Below are 21,165 nucleotides of genomic sequence, written 5' to 3'. Positions count from 1 at the left end.
ATCAAGAACCTGACGAACTTTGACCCAAATCTCTCTCTTCAAAAGGGTAATTTTAAAAAGTTAAGTAGAAAATACACTCCAATGTTTTCATTAGAGTATCTTACCTTGGGTCTTCCAGAGCATTTAACAGAGGCTGTGCCCAAGTTAATGTCTAATTAATGTTTACGGAATGTCAATTTCCATACTGATTCAGTTTAACATTCTGAAAACGAACAGTGTTGCAGAATCTCTTGCTATAAGAAGAGAACTACTTTCTACACATAAAACCACAATGTGAATGCGGGTAAGGAAGGAACTTTCCTTCTGACACCGTGGACACTGGTTCACTGAAAATTATGCTATGGATACGTGTACCCTTTTACTCATTCTAACACAGTTACCTAACTCCTTATAAATTTGAATATTTGTTCTATAAAATGCAACATCAGCTAACTAAAGATAGCTAATAAAATAAAAGCTAACTGTATTTTCCTGTTTGCTAACTTTAACTGATAACTTTTTACTTATTTATGAGTACTTATGTTTCAAGGAAAACATAAAACTGTTTAGATTTAAGAGTGTCAACTAATTTTAAACATCTTAATTAAACACCTACATAAGATTTTACCCAAAGCTAATTAATTTTTTTGTTCATTTTTTCTCTGGTCTAAGAAAACAACTGCATTCCAGTCCAAACTAAGAAAACTCCTTTATTATTCCACCTATGTTAGGAGAATGGGTATGTGTATATATGTACTTATATAAAAATGTGTGCGTGTGTAATTTTTTGCTCAAGTATAGAATGGGCACATTTGGGTATCATATCTTTCTCAGTAAGCTAATATTTATTGACTCTCCATAGTTTATATCCTACTCTGTGTGCCACTGTTCTAAGCCTTGGAGACAGGGAAATGAAATAACAAGACAGTCCCTGCTTTTGAGTAACTTGTATCTTAAGAGAAAAATAATAAAACAATTTTATAAAAATTAAGCACAGTTGTGAAATGTAAAACATTTATGATGGGGGAAAAACTGATAGTGATAAATGCATAAAGAAAATAAAATAGGATAATGTGATGGAAAGGAAAGGGAGTAGCTCTACAGCTAGAACTGGACAGAAGACACCTATGAGGAGTGTCATTTGAGAAGAGATCTGAATGACAAGAAGGAGCTGCCAAACAAAGACCTGTGGGAAAAACACTCCAAGCAGAAGGCAGTCATCGCAAAAGCCTCAAAATGGGAACATGGTTGGCATACTTGAGGACATAAAGAAGGCTGGGGTGGTTGGAACACAGAGAAAACCCGAAAGAGAAAAGGTTGGAGACCATGTGCTGCCTTGAAAACCAAGATAAAGAGTCGGGGTTTGGTTCTAGTTATGAGAAAAAGCCACTGGAGGGTCTAAAGCACAGGAGTGAGAGGCCACTGACATGACACTTTGGAAAGACTACTCTAGCTGCTGAGTAGAGGATACACATAAGGACCCAAGACTGAGGCACAGCACACAGAGAGTAACAGATTGTTCTAGAAAAACTGTGGTGAATACAAGACTGAAAAAAAGACAAGGGCAAGCTGAACCAGAATCACACCAGAAAGATGATGATAAACAGTTACACTGAAATATATTCAGGAGGTAGAACCAACCAGATTTATTGATGGATTAGATATAGGGTGTAAAGTAAAGAGAGGAATCAAGGATGACTACTAGGACCGTGGCTCAGGTAACCGGAAGGATGACAGTTCCAACTTTCTGAGAAGGTAAAGAATGGAGCAGATTTAGGAGAAGGGAACTCTGTTCAGTTTTAGATGCCTCATTAATAGTCAACTCAAACTTGGTATACAAGGTCACTGTGACTGGAATAGAATGAGTGAAGAAGGCAGTGACATGAGGCAAGTTCTGAGAGGGAGGTAGATGTTCTTTAAAATTTGGTAAGAAGTTTCTATTTTATTTTAAGTGTAAGTGGAAGCCACTGAAGGATTTTAAGAAACAGAGATACATATGATTTATTACGAAAACATTATCCTGACAACAGTAAGAAAAAAATGGATTGTAGAAAGAAAAGAAAATCAGTTAAAAGTCATGATAGAAGTCCAAACCAAAAGATGACTTAGACCAGAGTGGTGACAATAGTGATAAAGAGAAGGCAATGGATACATTTTGGGGAATAGAATAGGAAGTGAACTGGATGTAGGAACAGAAAAGAGAAGAAAGGAAGAGGAGTTAAAGATGACTCCTAGGTTTTTTTGGCTTGAACATCTGGGTAAACAATGATATCATTTACTGAATCAGGAAACCTGTAAGAGTAGAAGGTAAAAACTAAGAGAGAGTGAGAGCAAGTATAATATATTACATCCAATAATAACTAAACAAGTATTTAATAGTTTATAACCTTGTTTGCAGCAGAGTAATTGGAAATAAAGTACCAATAAACCACCTCATTACATTGGCTGAGTGCTTGCTTACAGCACTCAAAGGCTCAAGAAAGAGCATCTTCCTGTCCCAGCTGCCTTCCCAGTGCAAGAGGGGTCAGAATGGGGACTGAGACTGTGGTAATAAGAATCTGCACAGTGACAAGGCTGTGGTGTGCCCTGGCACACGAAGGTGTAGAGCAGAGGCCAAGAATTCAGGGTGATGAAGGGCTGGGGAGACATATCAAGGCCTGGGCTAGTGGGCATGGTGTCCAATTACATGGGCAATGAAATGAGGCAGGAGTAACAGTGGTAGCAGACAGAAGAGTCAGTCAGCATGGCTGCTTGGGAGATGAGTTACACTGATCAAATAAGTAAACTGAGAATATACGTAAAAGATAATGAGAGCCAAGTTTCTAACTACAGAGTTAATATTTATAAATATGGAAAGGTTAAAGAGGCTAGGAAGAACTCCAAGGTATTAATTAGAGTCGGGGTACTCCTAGAAACTTATAGTTTTATAATGTATATACACAAAAAAATAGTTATAGACCTATGTGTGCTTATATACATATGTGTACATATACACATACCATACATATATTTCCTAGACCTGTCCATTTGAGAGGATCTACATGTAATGATAGCCTCTTAGAAATGAACACACTGTATGCTCTAATCTTGGTTTCTGGATATCATCCTCAACTAAAAAAACAGAGTTTCTTAGAGAAATAAATGATTCCAGGCCTGGGAAGGATAAGTAAAAGCTGGGCCTGGAATATCTTGTGTCTAAAAGGACAGACATGCTCAGTGAATGGTGGAAACATGACTAAAGGACAAAAGTGCCAGCTGGAAGGGTCTACTCAGGAACAATTTGAGCACCAAAATAAATAATGACAGTAATGGGTTATAACCTGTTGAATCAAACAGAAATCCATGAGGCTATACTGATATAAATGAATTTATGAACGAATGAACAAGAGAAAGGAAAGGTCTTCCATACAGTAGAATACTAAAAAACATAAAAGGGACGATAAGAATAAAGAATCACCATTTGGCAACCATCATAGAGGTTGCTGATTCACAGATATCATCTATTGCTGCTAAAGTTGCCCTGTGGAGGTTCGATGAGGTACAGGATATTGGTCTAATTCCACAACACCATCCCACAAAAAACTAACTGATTACAAAGAGGAAAAGGGGCAAATTTAAAATGGAGAGTTGTTTGTTTTGGCCACACCTCAGCATGCAGAAGTTCCTGGGCCAGAGACTGAACCCGTGCTGCAGTGACCCAAACCACAGCAGTGACAACTCACCAGATCTCTAACCTGTTGCACCACCAGGGAACTCCAAAATGAAGAGAACTGACCAATGTTGCTTTCAATATGATCAGCTGAGAAGAACGCAGCATCAGTTCTATGTATTCTTGCCAAGAATGCATGATCTAAGTCAAGTTATGAGGAAACATAGGATAAACCCAGGTTGAAAGTCACCCTTCAGAAGATAAAGCCTGTATACTCTTGAAATGGGTCAAAGACATGAAAGGAAGAGAGTGAGAAAATCTGGAGTCTGAAAAGATATGGCAACCAAATAAACACATATTCCTGAATGGGAAGATGGACCATGAAGGAAAAAGGGAGTTGAGACAGCTGGTGAAATCTGAAAGGGATCTGTGGATTAGATGGTAGAACCATATTATTCACATCCTGATTTGGAAGGTTATACAGGAGAATGTCTTTGCTTTTACAAATACATGTTAGAATGTTTAGGAGTGATGAGACATTACGTCTGAAGCTTGTAGTCAAAAGGCTCAGAAAAAGACCAATTAGAGACAATAGTTGCACAATTTTACAAATGTATGAGAAACCCCTTAATTGAAAGAAAAAAAGAACAAAATGAATGAAAGAGAATAATAATAACAGGAGTGTGTACGTGTGTATAGAAAGGGTGAAGATGGAGCAAATGCAATAAAATGTTAAAAATGGGAAATCTCAAGTGAAAAGGAGATGAGAATTCTTTGTATGGTTCTGGTAACTCTTCTGTAAGTATGAAATAATTTCAAAATAGATTAATTTTTAAAAAGTGATTATGTGATTAGGAGCACATATTCTAAAAGGGGAGGCTGCCAAGAACATTGGAAACCAAAATTTAAGTGTTTTAAATAAAAAATAACACTAGTATCCAACCCTTAGGATAGCTCCCCAAGGCCCCAGGCCTACAAAGAAATGTGTAGCAACAAAGTATAAACTGTGATGGAATTAGCTTTCACTCCATCTGGCGCTAATGGCCCAGGAAAATGTTTAAAGAAGGAAGGAAGGAAATCATTAAGAGTACCTGTTCTTTCTTTTATTTTGTTTGATTTTGTTGTATTTATTTATTTGCATGCAGAAGTTCCTCAGGCCAGGGATCGAACCTCTGCCACAGCATCGACCTGAGCCGCTGCAGTGACAACACTGGATCCTTAACCCACTGTACCACAAGGAAACTCCAGTTCTCTCCCTTAGTGTCTCTCTAACTCATTCCTGCTAATCTTCTATTTTGTTCCATATAATCTTAATTACTCCTAATTTTACCTTCCTGTCCACTTTCCAAATTTTCCTCTCTCAACTTTAACTCGGCATATATCAAATCATATCCCTAAATAGATCTTGAAAATGTTACAGAACATTTTTACTTGGGGGCGGGGGGGGGCACACACAGGAATTGAGAAGGAGGAGACAAAAGATTATGTCTCATTAAGCTAAATTAACCGAAAGCCACTGTACCACACCATCTTTGACTATGAGAGAATTTATGAGTTATTTCATTTTAAGAAATATTTCAGAGAAATCTAAAGGTCTAACAAAACCAAGACAGTGAACCAACAATAAAGCAAATTCTGACCTCCTTGCCAGGCCATGTTCATTCATATATCACATAGGACCTTACCTTGGCTGCCTTAAGTAACATTTCTCTTTCTTCTAAATCCTTTCTCTGCTTCTCCAGTTGATCTAGCTTTTCCAGAAATTTGAGCTGTGACCTGGTGTCATTAGACAGAATGTAATTTTCACTTGCCTAGGAAAAAAAAAAAGGCCTACAATGATCCTAGGCAGCAAATTGTACATTAGGTATTATCATAAATCAGCTAAAGACAGTCAACACCAACATACACAGGGAGCTAAATTTTTAGGAGATAATATTTTTATTTCTGTTAAGCAAACAACAAAAGAAGAACTTGAGTTACTGTCATGGCTCCGAGGTAATGAACCTGAGTAGTATCCATGAGGATATGGGTTCCATCCCCGGCCTTCCTCAGTGGGTTAAGGATCCAGGGTTGCTGTGAGCCGTGATGTTGGTCGAAGATGCGGCTTGGATCCCACATTGCTGTGACTGTGGTATAGGTTGGCAGCTGCAGCTCTGATTCAACCCCTAGCCTGAGAACTTCCATATGCCATGGATGTGGCCCTACAAAGGCAAAAAAAAAAAAAAAAAAAAAGCAAAATAAACAAAAATGAAAGAAGAACTTGAACCATCCTTAAAATCTGAGAGATGTCTAAGCATTTAAATTTCAAAGAGCTTTCCTAGTAAGGTTCATTCAAAGGGGAGAAAACAGGAATTAAGCCAAACAGATCCTAATAATAGGAAGTAAAAAACAAGAGAGTGGACAATTTACCTATAATCTAAACCTTTTTAAACTATTGTTCATCTCAGTAGACTGTGATGACTAATTAAATCTTAGGCCTGTGAGAGATTAAAAAAAAAAACCAAGAAATAATCACCTCTCTGAAAAATAAACCCAAGATGAAAGTTATCACCGTTGTTTCTATTGTAGAACTGGTCTAATCTTGACAAGTGAATGCAACTTCTATCAAAATATGATATAAGATAAAATGGCAAACAAAATCCTAAACCTTGTTTTGAGGATTTCCTTGGGCAGATACTATAGTCAAAGAAATCAAGTAAACAATGTATAAATAAGAGCCGTAACAGAGAAGTACAATTATTAGTCTTAAATGTTCCATAAAATGACAAAATTTACACTGTTTCATTTATTCTGATATTCCAGAGTGCAAAACAGTGCTTTATAATCTGTCTTACAGTTTTCTTCATCTGATATGACTACCTATCTCTCTTCTCTTAATACACATATGCTTGTGAGAGGTAGGGGATGACTTCTTGCCATCTACTCATCTCAGTAATTCAGACAATCAAGCTATAGAAGGGAGACTGCATAAGAGGAAAACTGAATGTTTTTAAACATTTAGTCCAACAGTCAGCGCCTAGCTTGGAAACCTGGGTACAGCACCATTCCCATCTTTGTTTTATCCCATGCTTATGGCTGATTCAATTAACTGGGACTGAGAGATTTCATATGCCCAAGATTCTTTTTAAATTAAATTTTTATTGTTGGTATTTAACTAGATCAAAAGAGTATTACATAGTATAATGAACAAAAATGCATTAGTGCTACTTATTTTACTTTGTGTTTAATACAAAAAGAATTCTCAAATGTTTTTAAAGTTAAATAACACATGATAGAATATGGAATACATTATAGGCCAACCATAGAGGTATAAACATAATAACCAGTGGTTTCTTAAATACTTCATTTTTACCATTTTTCTGTTCAGATGCTCTGGAGATAGTTTCCTGACAGGATTTAATTTAAAAGGACAATAAATGCTAAATTAAAAAGAGGCACAGACTTTCTAAATTTGAACCCAATCTCATTTCCATGCTAAGATTCCTTCTCTCTCTTCTAACTAAATACAACTGCCTCTTGCTTAACGCATCCTAACAAATGAGTGTCTTTCCTATTTACACTGAGTCTCCAGCTTTATTTAAACAACAGTAAACCCAATCTTATCGTGTTCCTTCCTTTCTACCCAGCTGGTCTAACTGAAGTCTTCACGCACCACAAAGTAAGGTGGTTTAGCAATGAATGTATAAGGACTCAGACCAAACGATAACATCATCGAGTGAATCCCATTTAAAGAAAGCACTACAGCCCCTTTCTGCTGGAAAACACTGAAGCTTCTCCATAGCCACTAGCACATAGAAGACTCTAATATCTCTTCAGTGGGGAAAAACCTGGCAGCCAAATCAAAAGCTTTGTATCACATGTGTCACTTTCTACTTCTTAACTTAAATCTCAGTTTATGGACTGTAATTAATTAGAAAATTACATCTAACCAAGTGAAAGATTATCAAAAGTAGATGGCTTTTACACGGAAAAAGATGGTTGGATTTTGCTTTTCAGAAAAGTAGCTCACTTTTGCGAAATTCATGGAGCAAAATTTCCCACACTGTACAGATAAAAATAAATCCTACCAGGGATGAACTGAAATATAAGGACAGGCTGAATCTGTGACACAAAGGTTATTGCAATAAAAGTTTATAAAATAAGTATAATTTTGAACTAGTTTCAAATATATTTAAATGATTATTATTTTGTTTAAAGAAAGATGACCATGTAGCTGCCTTTCTGTATGTGCAAATTCACACAGTGGCATTAGCTGTATTAAGAAATGAATGTGGGAGTTCCTGTCATGGCGCAGTGGTTAACGAATCGGACTAGGAACCATGAGGTTGCGGGTTCGATCCCTGGCCTCGCTCAATGGGTTAAGGATCTGGCGTTGCCGTGAGCTATGGTGTAGGTTGCAGATGCGGCTCGGATCCCACGTTGCTGTGGCTGTGGTGTAGACTGGTGGCTATGGCTCCGATTCAACCCCTAGCCTGGGAATCTCCACATGCCGCAGAAGTGGCCCTAGAAAAGGCAAAAAAAAAAAAAAAAAAAAAAAAAAAAATGAATGTGGAAAGGTAGACAGGGGAAATCAATCAGGATAGGCAGCGTCAAAACAGAAGGTTAAGGAGGTGTTAGCTTTAAGCTAAGTTACTGAGTTTTCAAGTGGGGTAGATACTATCCATTTTGCCTGAAGCAATTAATCCTTGAAATAGGTGCTACTGATATACCCTAGAAGAATTCCATCTGTAGGCTATACATAACAGAGTTTTGGATGGCACTCAGAATACCTGGAAAAATTCCACTCCATACTATATGTACATGCTATGTTTTATATGAAAACTTCCCACTGTAAATGGAAATGCACTCATATATCTCTAAAATAACCAGGTGATTGAGACAAGAAAAGGGGAGAAGCGTGATTTGAAAAATGATAAGGCTCTTTAAGAAGTTACTCTAAAAACCCCCAAAGGAAGACTGGAAAAATCCCCCTACACCCCAAAAGAAGCTGTTACCAGGTTATTGCAAATTTAGGATGCTAATTTTAATCCCCAAGGTAACCACTAAGAAAATATCTAAAATACACACACACACACACACTGAAGGGAATCAAAACAGTAAACAAACAAAAAAAATCAAACAAAAAACAAGTTAGTAGTTGAAGAAGATGGACATTAAAAAAAAAGCTATAAGTCACATGGTAAAACAGCAGAATAGCACAAGTAAGTTCTTCCTTAATCAGTAATTACTGCAAATCTGAACAGATTCAGCTCCCCAATCAAAAGGTAGGGACTGGCAGAATGGATTAAAAAGCATAATCTGACTATATGCTGTCTACAAGAGATTCACTCTAGATAAAAGCATATAAATAGGTTGAAAGTCAAAAGATGGAAAAGAAAAATACTCCATGCAAATAAAACCAAAAGAAAGCAGGGATGACTACACTAATTTCAGGTCAGAGAGACTTTAAGTCAAAAACTGTTAAAAGAGATCAGGACATTATATACTGACAAAAGAGTGAATTCATCAAGAAGATAACAGAGACACCAGACAACAGAGCCTCCAAATATATGAAACAAACATTAATAGAACTAAAAAGAGAAATAGATAGTTCTGCAATAATAGGTAAAGTCTTTAATACCCTACGTTCAATAATGGATAGAATACCTAGACATAATATCAAAATGGAAATAAAGGACATAACAATATAAACCAACTGGACCTAATGGACATATATGAAATTCCTCCCCAACAACAGCAGAATACACTTTCTTCTCAAGTGCACATGGAACAGTCTCCAGGATAGACCATATGTTAGGCCACAAAACAAGCCTCAATAAATTTAAGACAACTGAATTGTGCTAAGAACATTCTCTGATAACAATGGAATAAAACTAGAAATTAACAACAGAAAGAAAACAGGGAATTTCACAAATATGTGGAAATTAAACAACATACTCTCAACAACCAATGGATAAAAGAAATCTCAAAGGAAATTAGAAAATACTTAAGATGTGAATGAAAACAAAAACACAATGTACCAAAACTTATAGAATGCAGTGAAAGCAGTGTTCAGAGGGAAATTTATAGCAGTAAATAAATACCTATATTAAAAAGAGAGATTTTAAATCAGTAACCAATCTTACACCTTCAGGAAACCAAATGAAAGGAGGATCATTACTACTGACCTTACAGAAATAAAAAGGATTATTAGAGAATACTATCAACAAATGTATGCCTATAAATTAAATAACCTAGAAGTAATGGATAAATTCTAGAAGCACACAAAAGTAAATACTGATATCAGGTTTTTTACACAGCTTTTTCTGATGATCATATATTTTCAGTTCATCAAATTCTCAAAAAGATTTATACAAGTGAGGACCCCAGCAACTATAGTTCTTTTGACATTCTAAATGAAGCAGAAAGGAGAGAAAGCAATGATTTCCTCCAGGAAACTTACTGGTAGTGTGGCAGCTGATACTGTCATGGATTCCTTTTAACCTATGTCTAGGACATCATGACAATCACCATTCTTGCAAACTCAAAACTTCATAAGGTTACTCACATACCATATTGTACAAAACCTAGCTATAGGCAGTTTTTGACATGGGGGGAAGGTTATCTTTTTCTTTTCAACCCTTATCACCCAATAAATTTGTTCTCTATCAAAACCATAATGAAAATAAATCTAGTGCTTTCGTCTTGATGATGGCAAATGATTTGGTTCATACCACTAGGGATAAGACAGGCTATTCTTGCACTTAATTATTCATAAAAGTAGCCAATATCAAGTGCAACAGTATTAGCATTCAATGCAATCATTTAACTTATTGAAAGGAACAGGCATGCTAGCAAAGTACAGATCACTGAAGAGAACACAGCTATCCAATATTCCCTTCTAACATATTCTCCTTCCCAATCAAGAGCTTGAGGAGGAGAAGCCTCAGGCACAACAGATGCAATATTTCCATCTACACTGACATAGAAGCTTAGGATACCATTTCAAATTCTAATTTTATTTGTCATATAAGCATATCTATCTAAATAAGGCAAATAAGGAATAAGACTTTTTCTACTAATATGAAATATGTCTTAACCATTTCTTTGAAAAATATACTTAGAATATGAATCCATAAGAAAAAGCTACCTTTAACACAACAAGGAGAAGACAGAGGAGTCTGTACTTCTTCAATGATTTCTTTTACCTTGTAAGTTGTCATTCGATGCTGAGCAATTGTAGTCAGTTTTTCTAGAAGGCCTCGTAATCGCTCCTGTGTTGCATGGGAGATCAAGTTCACAGCATCAGAGTTAAATTCTGTAATGTCATGCTTTTTACCTGTGGAAGCAGAGAAAATCCATTACGTGTTTTAGTAGTGGCTGATAATTGAAATAATTAGCACAGCAGGTATTCTGTTCCCCCTGGAAGTCATACCCATTATGAATAAAGGTTTGGAGATTATGATTTTCGCGGTAAAGTCACAACTTCAAAGATCTTAGACATTACATTAATAAAACCTAGCCTGAAGCCTCAGAAAATATAGACATTGTTTCACTTAGCCTCTAGAATCATTCTCCTTGCAAGGTCATTTATAGGACAAAGTTAATAAGAACACAAATCAAGTCTAGTGTTCAGGGAGGAAAATGGAAACTGCAGAAATTAGTGCTGTATTCTGTTAATTTTAGTAATTAAAAAAACAGAAAATTACATTTTGCCCTGTTTGACACTGTTAACAATTTATGACATTTGTTTCAATGAATTCAGATTGTGTGTCTCTATAATGCCTTGTCTACACAACACACCTATACTCCTTTTGTCCATTACCAATCATGCTTATTTTATACTAACTTGTGTTCTATAAATTGTCCTAGTAATTAACTTACAAGTTGAAATGGGTTCAAAGCCTCATCATTTTACTCACTAATTTGAATAACTTCTCTCTCACTGTATCTCCTTCCATAAATGAACCAAACCTTTTTTTTTTTTGCTTCTTAGGAAATTCCCAGGCTAGGGGTCGAATCAGAGCCACAGCTGCCAGCCTACACCACAGCCACACCAACACCAGATCTGGGACCTACACCACAGCTCATGGCAATGCCAGATCCTTAATCCACTGAGAGAGGCCAGGGATTAAACCCACATTTTCATGGACACTAGTCAGGTTTGTTATGGTTGAGTCACAACGGGAACTCAAATAAACCAAACTTCTATTCTTCCTTCTGAAAATTAGGAAGAAAGTTTCACGAAAACAATCTGGACCACATACCCCAAAGCAGAAACTCATTTATAAATCAAACTTATCAGTATTTAAATAGTAATTCTCCAGCTCAGTGAAACCACCTGTATCATCAGAGACCTAACTCTAAAGATACAGGCAATTAGGTAATCTAATTTAAATGAGATTTTAAAAGTGCTATGGTGGTTGTTTTTAACATGCAGTTTCACAAATGTTAAAAATATTGTTTGACTTTGCACTCTACTTGAAGCATACTCTTACAGACTCATCAAAGAGTGAGTGTTGCAAAAATAAGCTTGAATTAAAAGCCAACAAATCTTAAACGCATTCTTTAACATTATTCCATAAGAAATATTAAGCTTTAGTTCAAAATATGGGCTTCTAGTAAATCAAACAGGAAAAGATATAAAACCATTCAGCTTCTCTTACACCAAACCTTTAAAGTGTAGTTCATTACTTTGTAGCAAAACTGAATTTACCACCAATTTATGACTTAAGGAAGGCAAAAACACTGAAAAGTCAAATCTACTTTACTAAACTGTCAGCATAAACAAATAGTGGGGGCCTTCCACAGAAGGAATAATACAATTTCAAAACAATACAATGATTACAATAATAATTAAACATAGGGTATGTAAAGGATGACAGTTCATGCTTAAAGAAAACCAATGTTTAAGAATACTTGGTGTTTGGAGAGTAACTTTGAAAATAATTTCATATATATTTATAAAGCAGAAAACTTTTATTAAAGAAAAACTCATTTTAAAACATTAGAAATAAACAAGTGCTAAAAGTTATAAATAATTACAGGGCTTAGTAAACAATCAAATGTTCTAATATCTTCACTAAACTAATAATAAAACATGACAGAATTACAAAGTTATAAACTCTCACGTTAAAAAAAAACACTATTTGGGGTTAGTAGATGCAAACTTTTGCATTTAGAGTGGATAAGCAATGAGATCCCGCTGCATACAGGGAACTATAACTCATCGCTTGTTATGGAACATAATGGAGAATAATGTGAGAAAAAGAATGTATATATAAGTGGGTCACTTTACTGTACAGGAGAAATGAACAGAACAGTGCAAATTAATTATAATAAAAAAAAATTTTTTTGGTCTTTTTCCAGGGCCACACCCAAGGCATATAGAGGTTCCCAGGCTAGAGGTCCAATCAGACCTGTAGCCACTGGTCTACGCCAGAGCGATAGCAATGCGGGATCCGATCAGTGTCTGAAACCTACACCACAGCTCATGGCATCACTTGATCCTTAACCCACTGAGCAAGGCCAGGGATCGAACCCAAAACCTCATGGTTTGTAGTTGGATTCGTTAACCACTGAGCCACAAGGGGAACTCCTAATTATAATAAAAAAATTTTCAATGAAAAAATTAAACTAAATAAACGCTTTACTAAAAAGTCAACATTAACTGATTAAGGGGATCTAGTTGGTGTTTGCAAGCATACGATGTGATTTTTATAGAATGTCTGCATAAATTAATTTAGGTTATTAACAAAAAAGGAGGGGAACTGGAATGTTTACCCCCCTAACATTACTCAAAAAAAAAAAACCAGGGAGTTCCCATTGAGGCGCAATGGTTAACAAATCCAACTAGGAACCATGACGTTTTGGGTTTGATCCCTGGCCTTGCTCAGTGGGTTAAGGATCCGGCGATGCTGTGAGCTGTGGTGTAGGTTTCAGACAAGCTTGGATCCGGCGTTGCTGTGGCTCTGGCGTAGGCCGCTGGCTACAGCTCCGACTGTACCCCTAGCCTGGTAACCTCCATATGCCAAGGAAGTGGCCCTAGAAAAGGCAAAAAGACGGGGAAATAAAACAAAAAAAAAAAAAAAACAAAAAAAACAAAAAAAACCCATCCTCCCCAAATTCTTTGGGTAAATTAATTAATTAATTTAGTTCTTGTCTTTTTTTAGGGTCTCAACCGTGGCATATGAAGGTTCCCAGGCTAGGGGTCTAATCAGAGCTACAGCTGCCGGCCTAGGCCACAGCCACAGCAACTCGGGATCCGAGCCATGTTTGCAACCTACACCACAGCTCATGGCAATGCAGGATTGTTAACCCACTGAGCGAGGCCAGGGATCGAACCCACAACCTCATGGTTCCTAGTCGGATTCATTTCCACTGCTCCACAATGGGAACTCCATCTTTGGGTTAATTTATAATTCCTGCTATTAAGAAATGGTCTTAGTTCTGACCTATTCTGTTACCATGGAATTTTACTGTAAATGAAAGACATTCCTGGAAATAACTCCATTCACTCCATGGCTTTTGTTTTAAAATTTAGGTAATTTAGAGGCAAGAACTTTTGAGATTTTCCATCATATTAAATGACAACTTTGTGTTTTATCACTAAGAACTGAAAATACAAAGAGTTGTCTCCAGAATTCTCCTTCAAAGCAGAGGCTGGCAAACTAAATCTGGTCTATCTTTATAGCTAAAGTCTGATGGGAATATAGTCTTTCCTATCTGTTCACATGTTGTTTGCAGTTGCTTATGTAATGTAACAGCAGAGGTGAGCAGTTGCTACACAGACTACATGGCCCACAAAGTAACAAATGTTCACTATCTGGTCTTTTGAAGGAAAAAAATAGTCAATCTCTGTCTTAAATAATAAAAAAAAAAAATGTTCTTTCTTTTTCTTTTTGTCTTTTTAGGACTACACTTAAGACATATGGAAGCTCCCAGGCTAGGGTTCGAATCACAGCTGTAGCTGCTGGCGTCTGCGACCTACATTGCAGCTCATGGCAACAGCGGATCCTTAACATACTGAGCAAGGCCAGGGATTGAACCACATCATAATGGATACTAGTTGGCTTCGTTACCACTGAGCCACAAGTGGAACTTCAAAAATGCTCTTTCAATACTAAAAGTTTTCCTTAGAAGGTGGTCAGGGAATTTATGTAGCTAAGTACATATCTAGCTCTACTCTACGAGGGTTCTAAATAATTATATGGCTAAAAAGAGTTAAAACCCCAGTAAATTTCTCAACCCATCAAAAAAAGGAATGTGCTTGGGCTTGTTCTAAAATTAAGGCACCATCTTCTATACAAAATACAATGCAAAGAAGAAAACAAAAGAGGGAAGGAGAAGGAAGAGGGAGGGATGGAGAGAGGTCAAACAAAACAAAAGCAAACAATAAACAAACATTCACCCTTAGCTCTTCTGAATTCCATCCTTTTACACTACTTGTAATTTCTAGTTTTTCCGAGATAAGAGAAGGATAACATATACTGAACTTAAACTAGAGGTGAAAAGAAGGTGATCATCTGTATAACATATAGTAGGAGGTCAAATATTTCTTTATTGAGTAATTGTGAAGTAAACTTAGGATATGTAATAGTAATGCATTTTGTTGTCCATAAATATACCATGAATGTATCAAAAATCTGAAACCTTCACATTTTTTATTAGGCCTCCAATACAATGCAAAGGTCCTTTCTCAAGCATACTACAAATATGGCATGGGCAAAGGAGGAGAGCTAGTTCCCGGGAAGTCCCTATATCAGGGTACACGAAAAGAGATAAAGCACATGCAGCAATCTCTCCAATCTCTTTTTTCAGTTATCACTTTCAGCTTGGTATTAAACAAAAACAAAAAAAAGCTGTCTGAGTATGTTCTCTTCCATTTCCTTTCTCATACTTCAGCCACCTAACAACCACTCCTGGTCAGAGAGAACCCTGATAGTCTAGTTTAGCTCTTTTAAGGTAAGGATGCATTTGAATTTCAGGGTTAAGATGAGGAAAAAGGGACTTACTCTCATTGGCTGTTTCCATATTTCATAAACACAAACTTATAAGATAGATGCCTAGTAGCCAACCAAGAAAGAACAGAACAAAAAGTATACTGTAAGTATATATTCATTTAAAAATATACATACCTATTCTCCCATTGAGATGAATAAAACATTAATTTCTATTATCTACACTAGAAAACACAGATTATATGATTTAAGTTACATTAACATTTTTAAAAATAAAACATTTTTTTTCTATTATATCTATGAAATCTTGATTACTGTCAGAGCCTTTTTCAAGCCTCAGAGTTTGCAGAAAAACCAACCTGGGCTATCTCTTTTGATAATACTCTCAACAGAACAGACAGTCCTATCAGGTCAATAATCATACTTACCAATATCTAAAATTCTCTTTTGTAGAGCTCCAATGAAAAGAAATGGTTCATCTTTACATGACTGCACGAGTGTGCCAACCAATTCAGAGTTTGCTGCTAAGATGCAGGCATTTTCTTCACTGAGGTTGACCCCTGCCATGGAAGTCACATCATTGATGTCGTCTTCATCTCTAATAAGAAAAAAGGAAAGCTTTTAGGTGGCAGTGGTGTGTACAAGTGATTTAAGAGAGCAAAGAATTATAGATCTCTCCTTATCACTAAAGACATTGTTATTCGAGTCATCCAAGCAAGAGAAGAACTGAAGAATAACTATCTTTCTCTGTTAGCTTTTAAAATTAACTGTTATCTCTAATGACTAGTACGCACTTAATAACAGAAAAATGAACTGGAAGCAACTTTGTCTCCTAGTACCCATCTCTTCCTCTCTGTTTACTAAATAAGATACACTAAGAGGGATTTGGAAATTATACTAAGTTATCTGCAAACTGCCTGCAATGGAAGACAAATGAAAACAGACTTCTCTGTTTTCATCCAAGATGATTAAAAACCCCTCTGATATCCCCAGTGCACTCCAATGTTTCACTGAGGAGCAGGAAAAATCTCCTGATCCTGAAACGTCCACATCCATGTAAATGCCCTTGAGAAGAAGATTTCCTGAAGAGACTAGCTATTCTCTTATGGTTAAAACTAGCTGTGTTCTGCTTAAGACTTTTGGTGTGTTCCAACAGCACCAACTGATTCATTATACCAACATCCTCGAGCAAATGACTACAAAGGGCTTATATTTAAAATACAAAATTATACACATATATGTAAAAGACATACATTTAAAAACAAACTATGTTTGAGCTCTCTGCATTGTCAGCAAAATTAAAATTGTTTTAATAATTATCTAAATAATTGCTACATGACTACAATACTAAGATGAGTATATATGTTTAAGGATAGAGAAGAGACAAAAGAAACATTAAACCCTTCCCTTATGGCATCCTTAACACCATATGTAACAACAAGTATGTTACTGATCATAACTCATGCACCAAAGCATAACATAATTCACACAAACATGATTATATAAAAAAGACATTGTTTCTATTTATTACATAGGCCAAAACACGTTTCATGTGGTCGTGCGTCAACAGATTTGAATTATGAACCTCCTTGTAGTAATGCAGTAGTAAAACATCTCCTGGTGTTTACCTTTAAAAAGCAGCATGTTGGGGTGAGGCGGAAAGAGCCCATACTCACACATGTATCAAAGATTCAAACTAAATGAAAGAAAGTGAAGTGCTAGACACAGCAGTTGCAAATGAATTTGAACAGTATATTTAAAAGCCTAATATTAAAAGGTGGGTCCCTGAAATAGGAAAAAGGAAAAATTTTTAATTAGAATCTTAAATAGACCAAATGAAATATGCAATATAAAGAAACCATGTGGAAACAGTTGGACTTCACCTCATCAAACATCACAGAGGTATTGTCAGAGGTACCAGCTGCTAAGAATGGCTCTAGGAATACATGCACCTTTGTAAATAAAATAGTATTCCAGAAATATCTAAACATTTAAAATTTAAACTGTAAGAATGGTAGAAACCCTAAATCTAAAGATGGACCAAGATCTGAGTTTTAAAAAAAAATATTTTAAAGGTCTGAGTAAATAATACCTTCTTAAAAAAACAAGTATCGAGAGAATGAAGTCTGTATCAAGCCACAGACTGGGAGAAAACATTTGCAAAAGACATATATGATAAAGGACTGTTGTCCAATATGTAAAGAACTCTTAGGGAGTTCCCATCATGGTTCAGCAGAAACGAATCTGACTAGCATCCATGAGGACACAGGTTCAATCCCTGGCCTCCCTCAGTGGGTTATGGATCTGGCTTTGCCATGATCTGTGGTGTGGATCGCAGACGTGGCTTGGATTCCATGTGGCTGTGGCTGTGGTGTAGATCAGTAGGTACAGCTCCAATGTGACCCCTAACCTGGGAACCTCCATATGCTGTGGGTGCGGCCCTAAAAAGACACAAAAAAAGGAACTCTCAAAACTCAACAATAAAAAAACAACAGTTCCCTGGAGGTGCAGTGGGTTAAGGATCCAGTGTTGTCACTGCAGCAGTTCGGGTCACTTACTGTGGTGTGGGCTTGACCCCTGGCCCAGGAACTTCCGCATGCTGTAGGCATGGCCCAAAAAAAGGGGGTGGGGGGAACAAAGACCTAATAGACACTTTACCAAAAAAAGGGCACAAATGATAAACAAGCAAATGAAAAGATCCTCCACATCCTATGTCATCATTGAAATGCAAATTAAAATGAGAAACCACTACACACTTATCAGGATGGCCAAAATCTTAAACACTGACAGCACCAAAATTGATGAGGTTGTGGAGCAACAGAGACTCTCATTCACTCCTGGTAGGAATGTAAAATGGCACAGCTACTACTGGCACAGTTTGGCAGTTTATTGCAAAACTAAACATACTCTTACCATATGATGCAGCAATTACACTTCTTGGTATTTACTCAAAGGAGTTGAAAATTTACGTCCACACAAAAACCTGTACATGGATGTTTACAGCAGATTTACTTCTAATTGTCAAAACTTGGAAACAACCAAGATGTCCTTCAGCAGGTGACTGAATAAAGCTATGGTAAATTCAGACAACGGAATGTCACTGAGTACTAAAAAGAAATGATATCGCAGCCATGAAAAGACATGGAGGAAACTTTATATTACTAAGTGAAGTAAAATAATCCGAAAGGGTTGGTTTCACAATCACATACTGATGATTCCAACTACATGATATTCTAGGAAAGGCAAACTCTGGAGACAATAAAGTGAACAGTGGTCGCCAGGGGTTGGCAGAGAGTGATGAACAGGCAGAACACAGAGGACTTGAAGGGCAGTGAAACATATAATCAAAACCCACAGAATGTGGAGTTCCCGTCATGGCTCAGAGGTAATGGACCCAACCAGTATCCATGAAGATGTGGGTTCAAGCCCTGGTCCTGCTCAGTGGGTTAAGGATTCAGCATTGCCATGAGCTGAGGTGTAAGTTGAAGACACAGCTCGGATCTGGCGCTGCTGTGGCTTCGGTATACCTCGGCAACTGCAGCTCCAATTTGACACCTAGCATGGTAACTTCCATACCCTGTGGGTGCAGCCCAGAAAAGAAAACCAAAAACAAATAAAAAAAAAATGCATAGAATGAACCACGCATCAAGAGTCAACTATAATGTACACTATGAACTTTTGGTGATAATGATGTGTCAATGCAGCTTCATCAATTGTAACAAATGGACCACTGTGGTGGGGGATGTTAACAATAGGGTAGGTTATGTATATGTGGGGTAGGGGGAATTCTCTACCATGTCCAATTAATTTTGCTATGATTCTAAAATTGCTCTACGAAACATATTTTTTTAAAAAAGGTCAAATACATATCAATTAAAAGTCAGTTCAACACAAAACAGAATCCCAACCAGTTACTTAACACCTTTAGGACTCAAATTTTTCTTCCTCTTAAAAATGAATAACTTAGATGAGGTGCTTCCTAAGGTCACTCTCATTCACTTAAAAGAATGAGGCAGCCCTCTTTGGCCTGATACAGAACAACTGCCAAAGTGTACTGTGAAATGGGGAAAAAAAAAAAAATAACAAGGTCTGTTAGACTGACTGACTAGACTGCATCTTGAAAAAAAAATATATAGACACAAACATTTACATGGGCATAACATATCTCTGGATATATGAGAAATTCTTCTCTTAAGAGAGAAATGAGAAACTAGGGATAAAAAGAAGACATATCATACCATATTACACTCCTTTCTACATTCTGAATGCTGTACTATGTTCATGGGTTACCCAATTAAATAATTAGTGATATTTTTGAAAATAATAAGCAGAGAAAGAAAACTGAAGATAGAAAATATGATGAAGTTTAGACATAGGACCTCATCCTTTCCTTAAAAAAGAAAATCAGAATTGTTTAAGGTACACAGCACATGGCCTTTATACACATACACACAACATTCACTGTTTACAATCTCAGGGGTGTGTCAGGTATGCAGGCCCTGTAAACTGCACCTTGCTTCCATAGGTGAGTTCCTGCATAGTCCCTGTTGAGATCTCACACACAGACGGGAAAGACCAGTACCAGGTCTCCTTACTACCAGTATCACACACATCACTAGAACGGGACAGAATTCAGCAATGAGGAGACTATCCATAGGACTTTTAGAATATTCTTGTAGCCTCTTCCCCAAAATAAGCAGGGAGCTAACCATCCAGTAAAATTTGTTCTTATTCACTCCCCTCCTCCAATTTTGCCCCAAGCTGAATACAGCTCCCTCTAGCACAGATGCCAGTTGCTATGGTTACAGAGGGCAGCAGGAGTAGAGGAAGACTCCTATGAGGGATGAGCAAAAGATACCACAATAAACAGCACTTGAACCATGTAAAACTTCCTCTAAGAAAGGAAACAGACTGAAGGAAAGCAAAGACAACACAGTGTTATAGCAGCATTACGGTTAAGCCTAAGATAGGCCAAGGCAGTAATAAAGGCCTTGATGCCAAGGCGCATTTGTGATTCTGGATTGGTTTTAATTTTAAAGGAGAAAAAAGTGAGAATCTCCAAATCACATTTTCAGGTCTTCTAGTCTAATGCAGCATGTCTTTTAATGAAGGTGCTGTGAAAAACAACCTATTCTGTTTTGTTTTAAAAGACATACAAAAAGGAAATTTAATAGTGCCTCAGGAGAAAAAGGCTTCCAACTCAAGATTCTGTATGTGGGGGGATAATAGGTCACTATGTAAAAATTAAAGAAGTATTACCCAATTGTCATTAATGCTTTGTAGTTTGGCTTCTGAAACTGATTCTTTAGCTTTTAATAAAGTTAACCACCTCGTGTGCTTACTTCCTTAAATCTCTCCTACCCTCTTAAAATCTGTAATAGCACCAGACTAATTCTTCTATTAGCAGAGAAAATCACATTACTTTCCTGTATTCAAAAACTTCTCTTGGAGTTCCCGTTGTGGCTCAGCGGAAATGAATCCTACTAGTATCCATGAGGACGCAGGGTTGATCCCTGGCTTCGCTCAGTGGGTTACGGATCCAGCGTTACTGTGAATGGTGGTGTAGGTCACAGACAGAGCTTGGATTCCGCCTTGTTG

General features: G+C 36.8%; 1 protein-coding gene across 1 annotated transcript in view; it reads right to left on the bottom strand.

The window, feature by feature from the left end:
• Positions 1-21,165, bottom strand: part of TAF4B (TATA-box binding protein associated factor 4b) — a 117,163-nt gene that overhangs the window by 35,211 nt on the left and 60,787 nt on the right. Inside the window, exons 10-12 of the mRNA XM_003127875.3 lie at positions 15,996-16,165; positions 10,816-10,946; positions 5,314-5,439 (exon numbers count right to left, since the gene is read on the bottom strand). Of these exons, the coding sequence (XP_003127923.1) occupies positions 5,314-5,439; positions 10,816-10,946; positions 15,996-16,165 (427 nt within the window). The remainder of the gene's footprint in view (positions 1-5,313; positions 5,440-10,815; positions 10,947-15,995; positions 16,166-21,165) is intronic.

This window comes from Sus scrofa, chromosome 6 (genome assembly GCF_000003025.6).
Source record: "Sus scrofa isolate TJ Tabasco breed Duroc chromosome 6, Sscrofa11.1, whole genome shotgun sequence".
NCBI classification, from domain to species: domain Eukaryota; kingdom Metazoa; phylum Chordata; class Mammalia; order Artiodactyla; family Suidae; genus Sus; species Sus scrofa.
Note: the sequence above shows the minus strand (reverse complement) of the source record. Positions and strands in the feature narration are given on the sequence as shown.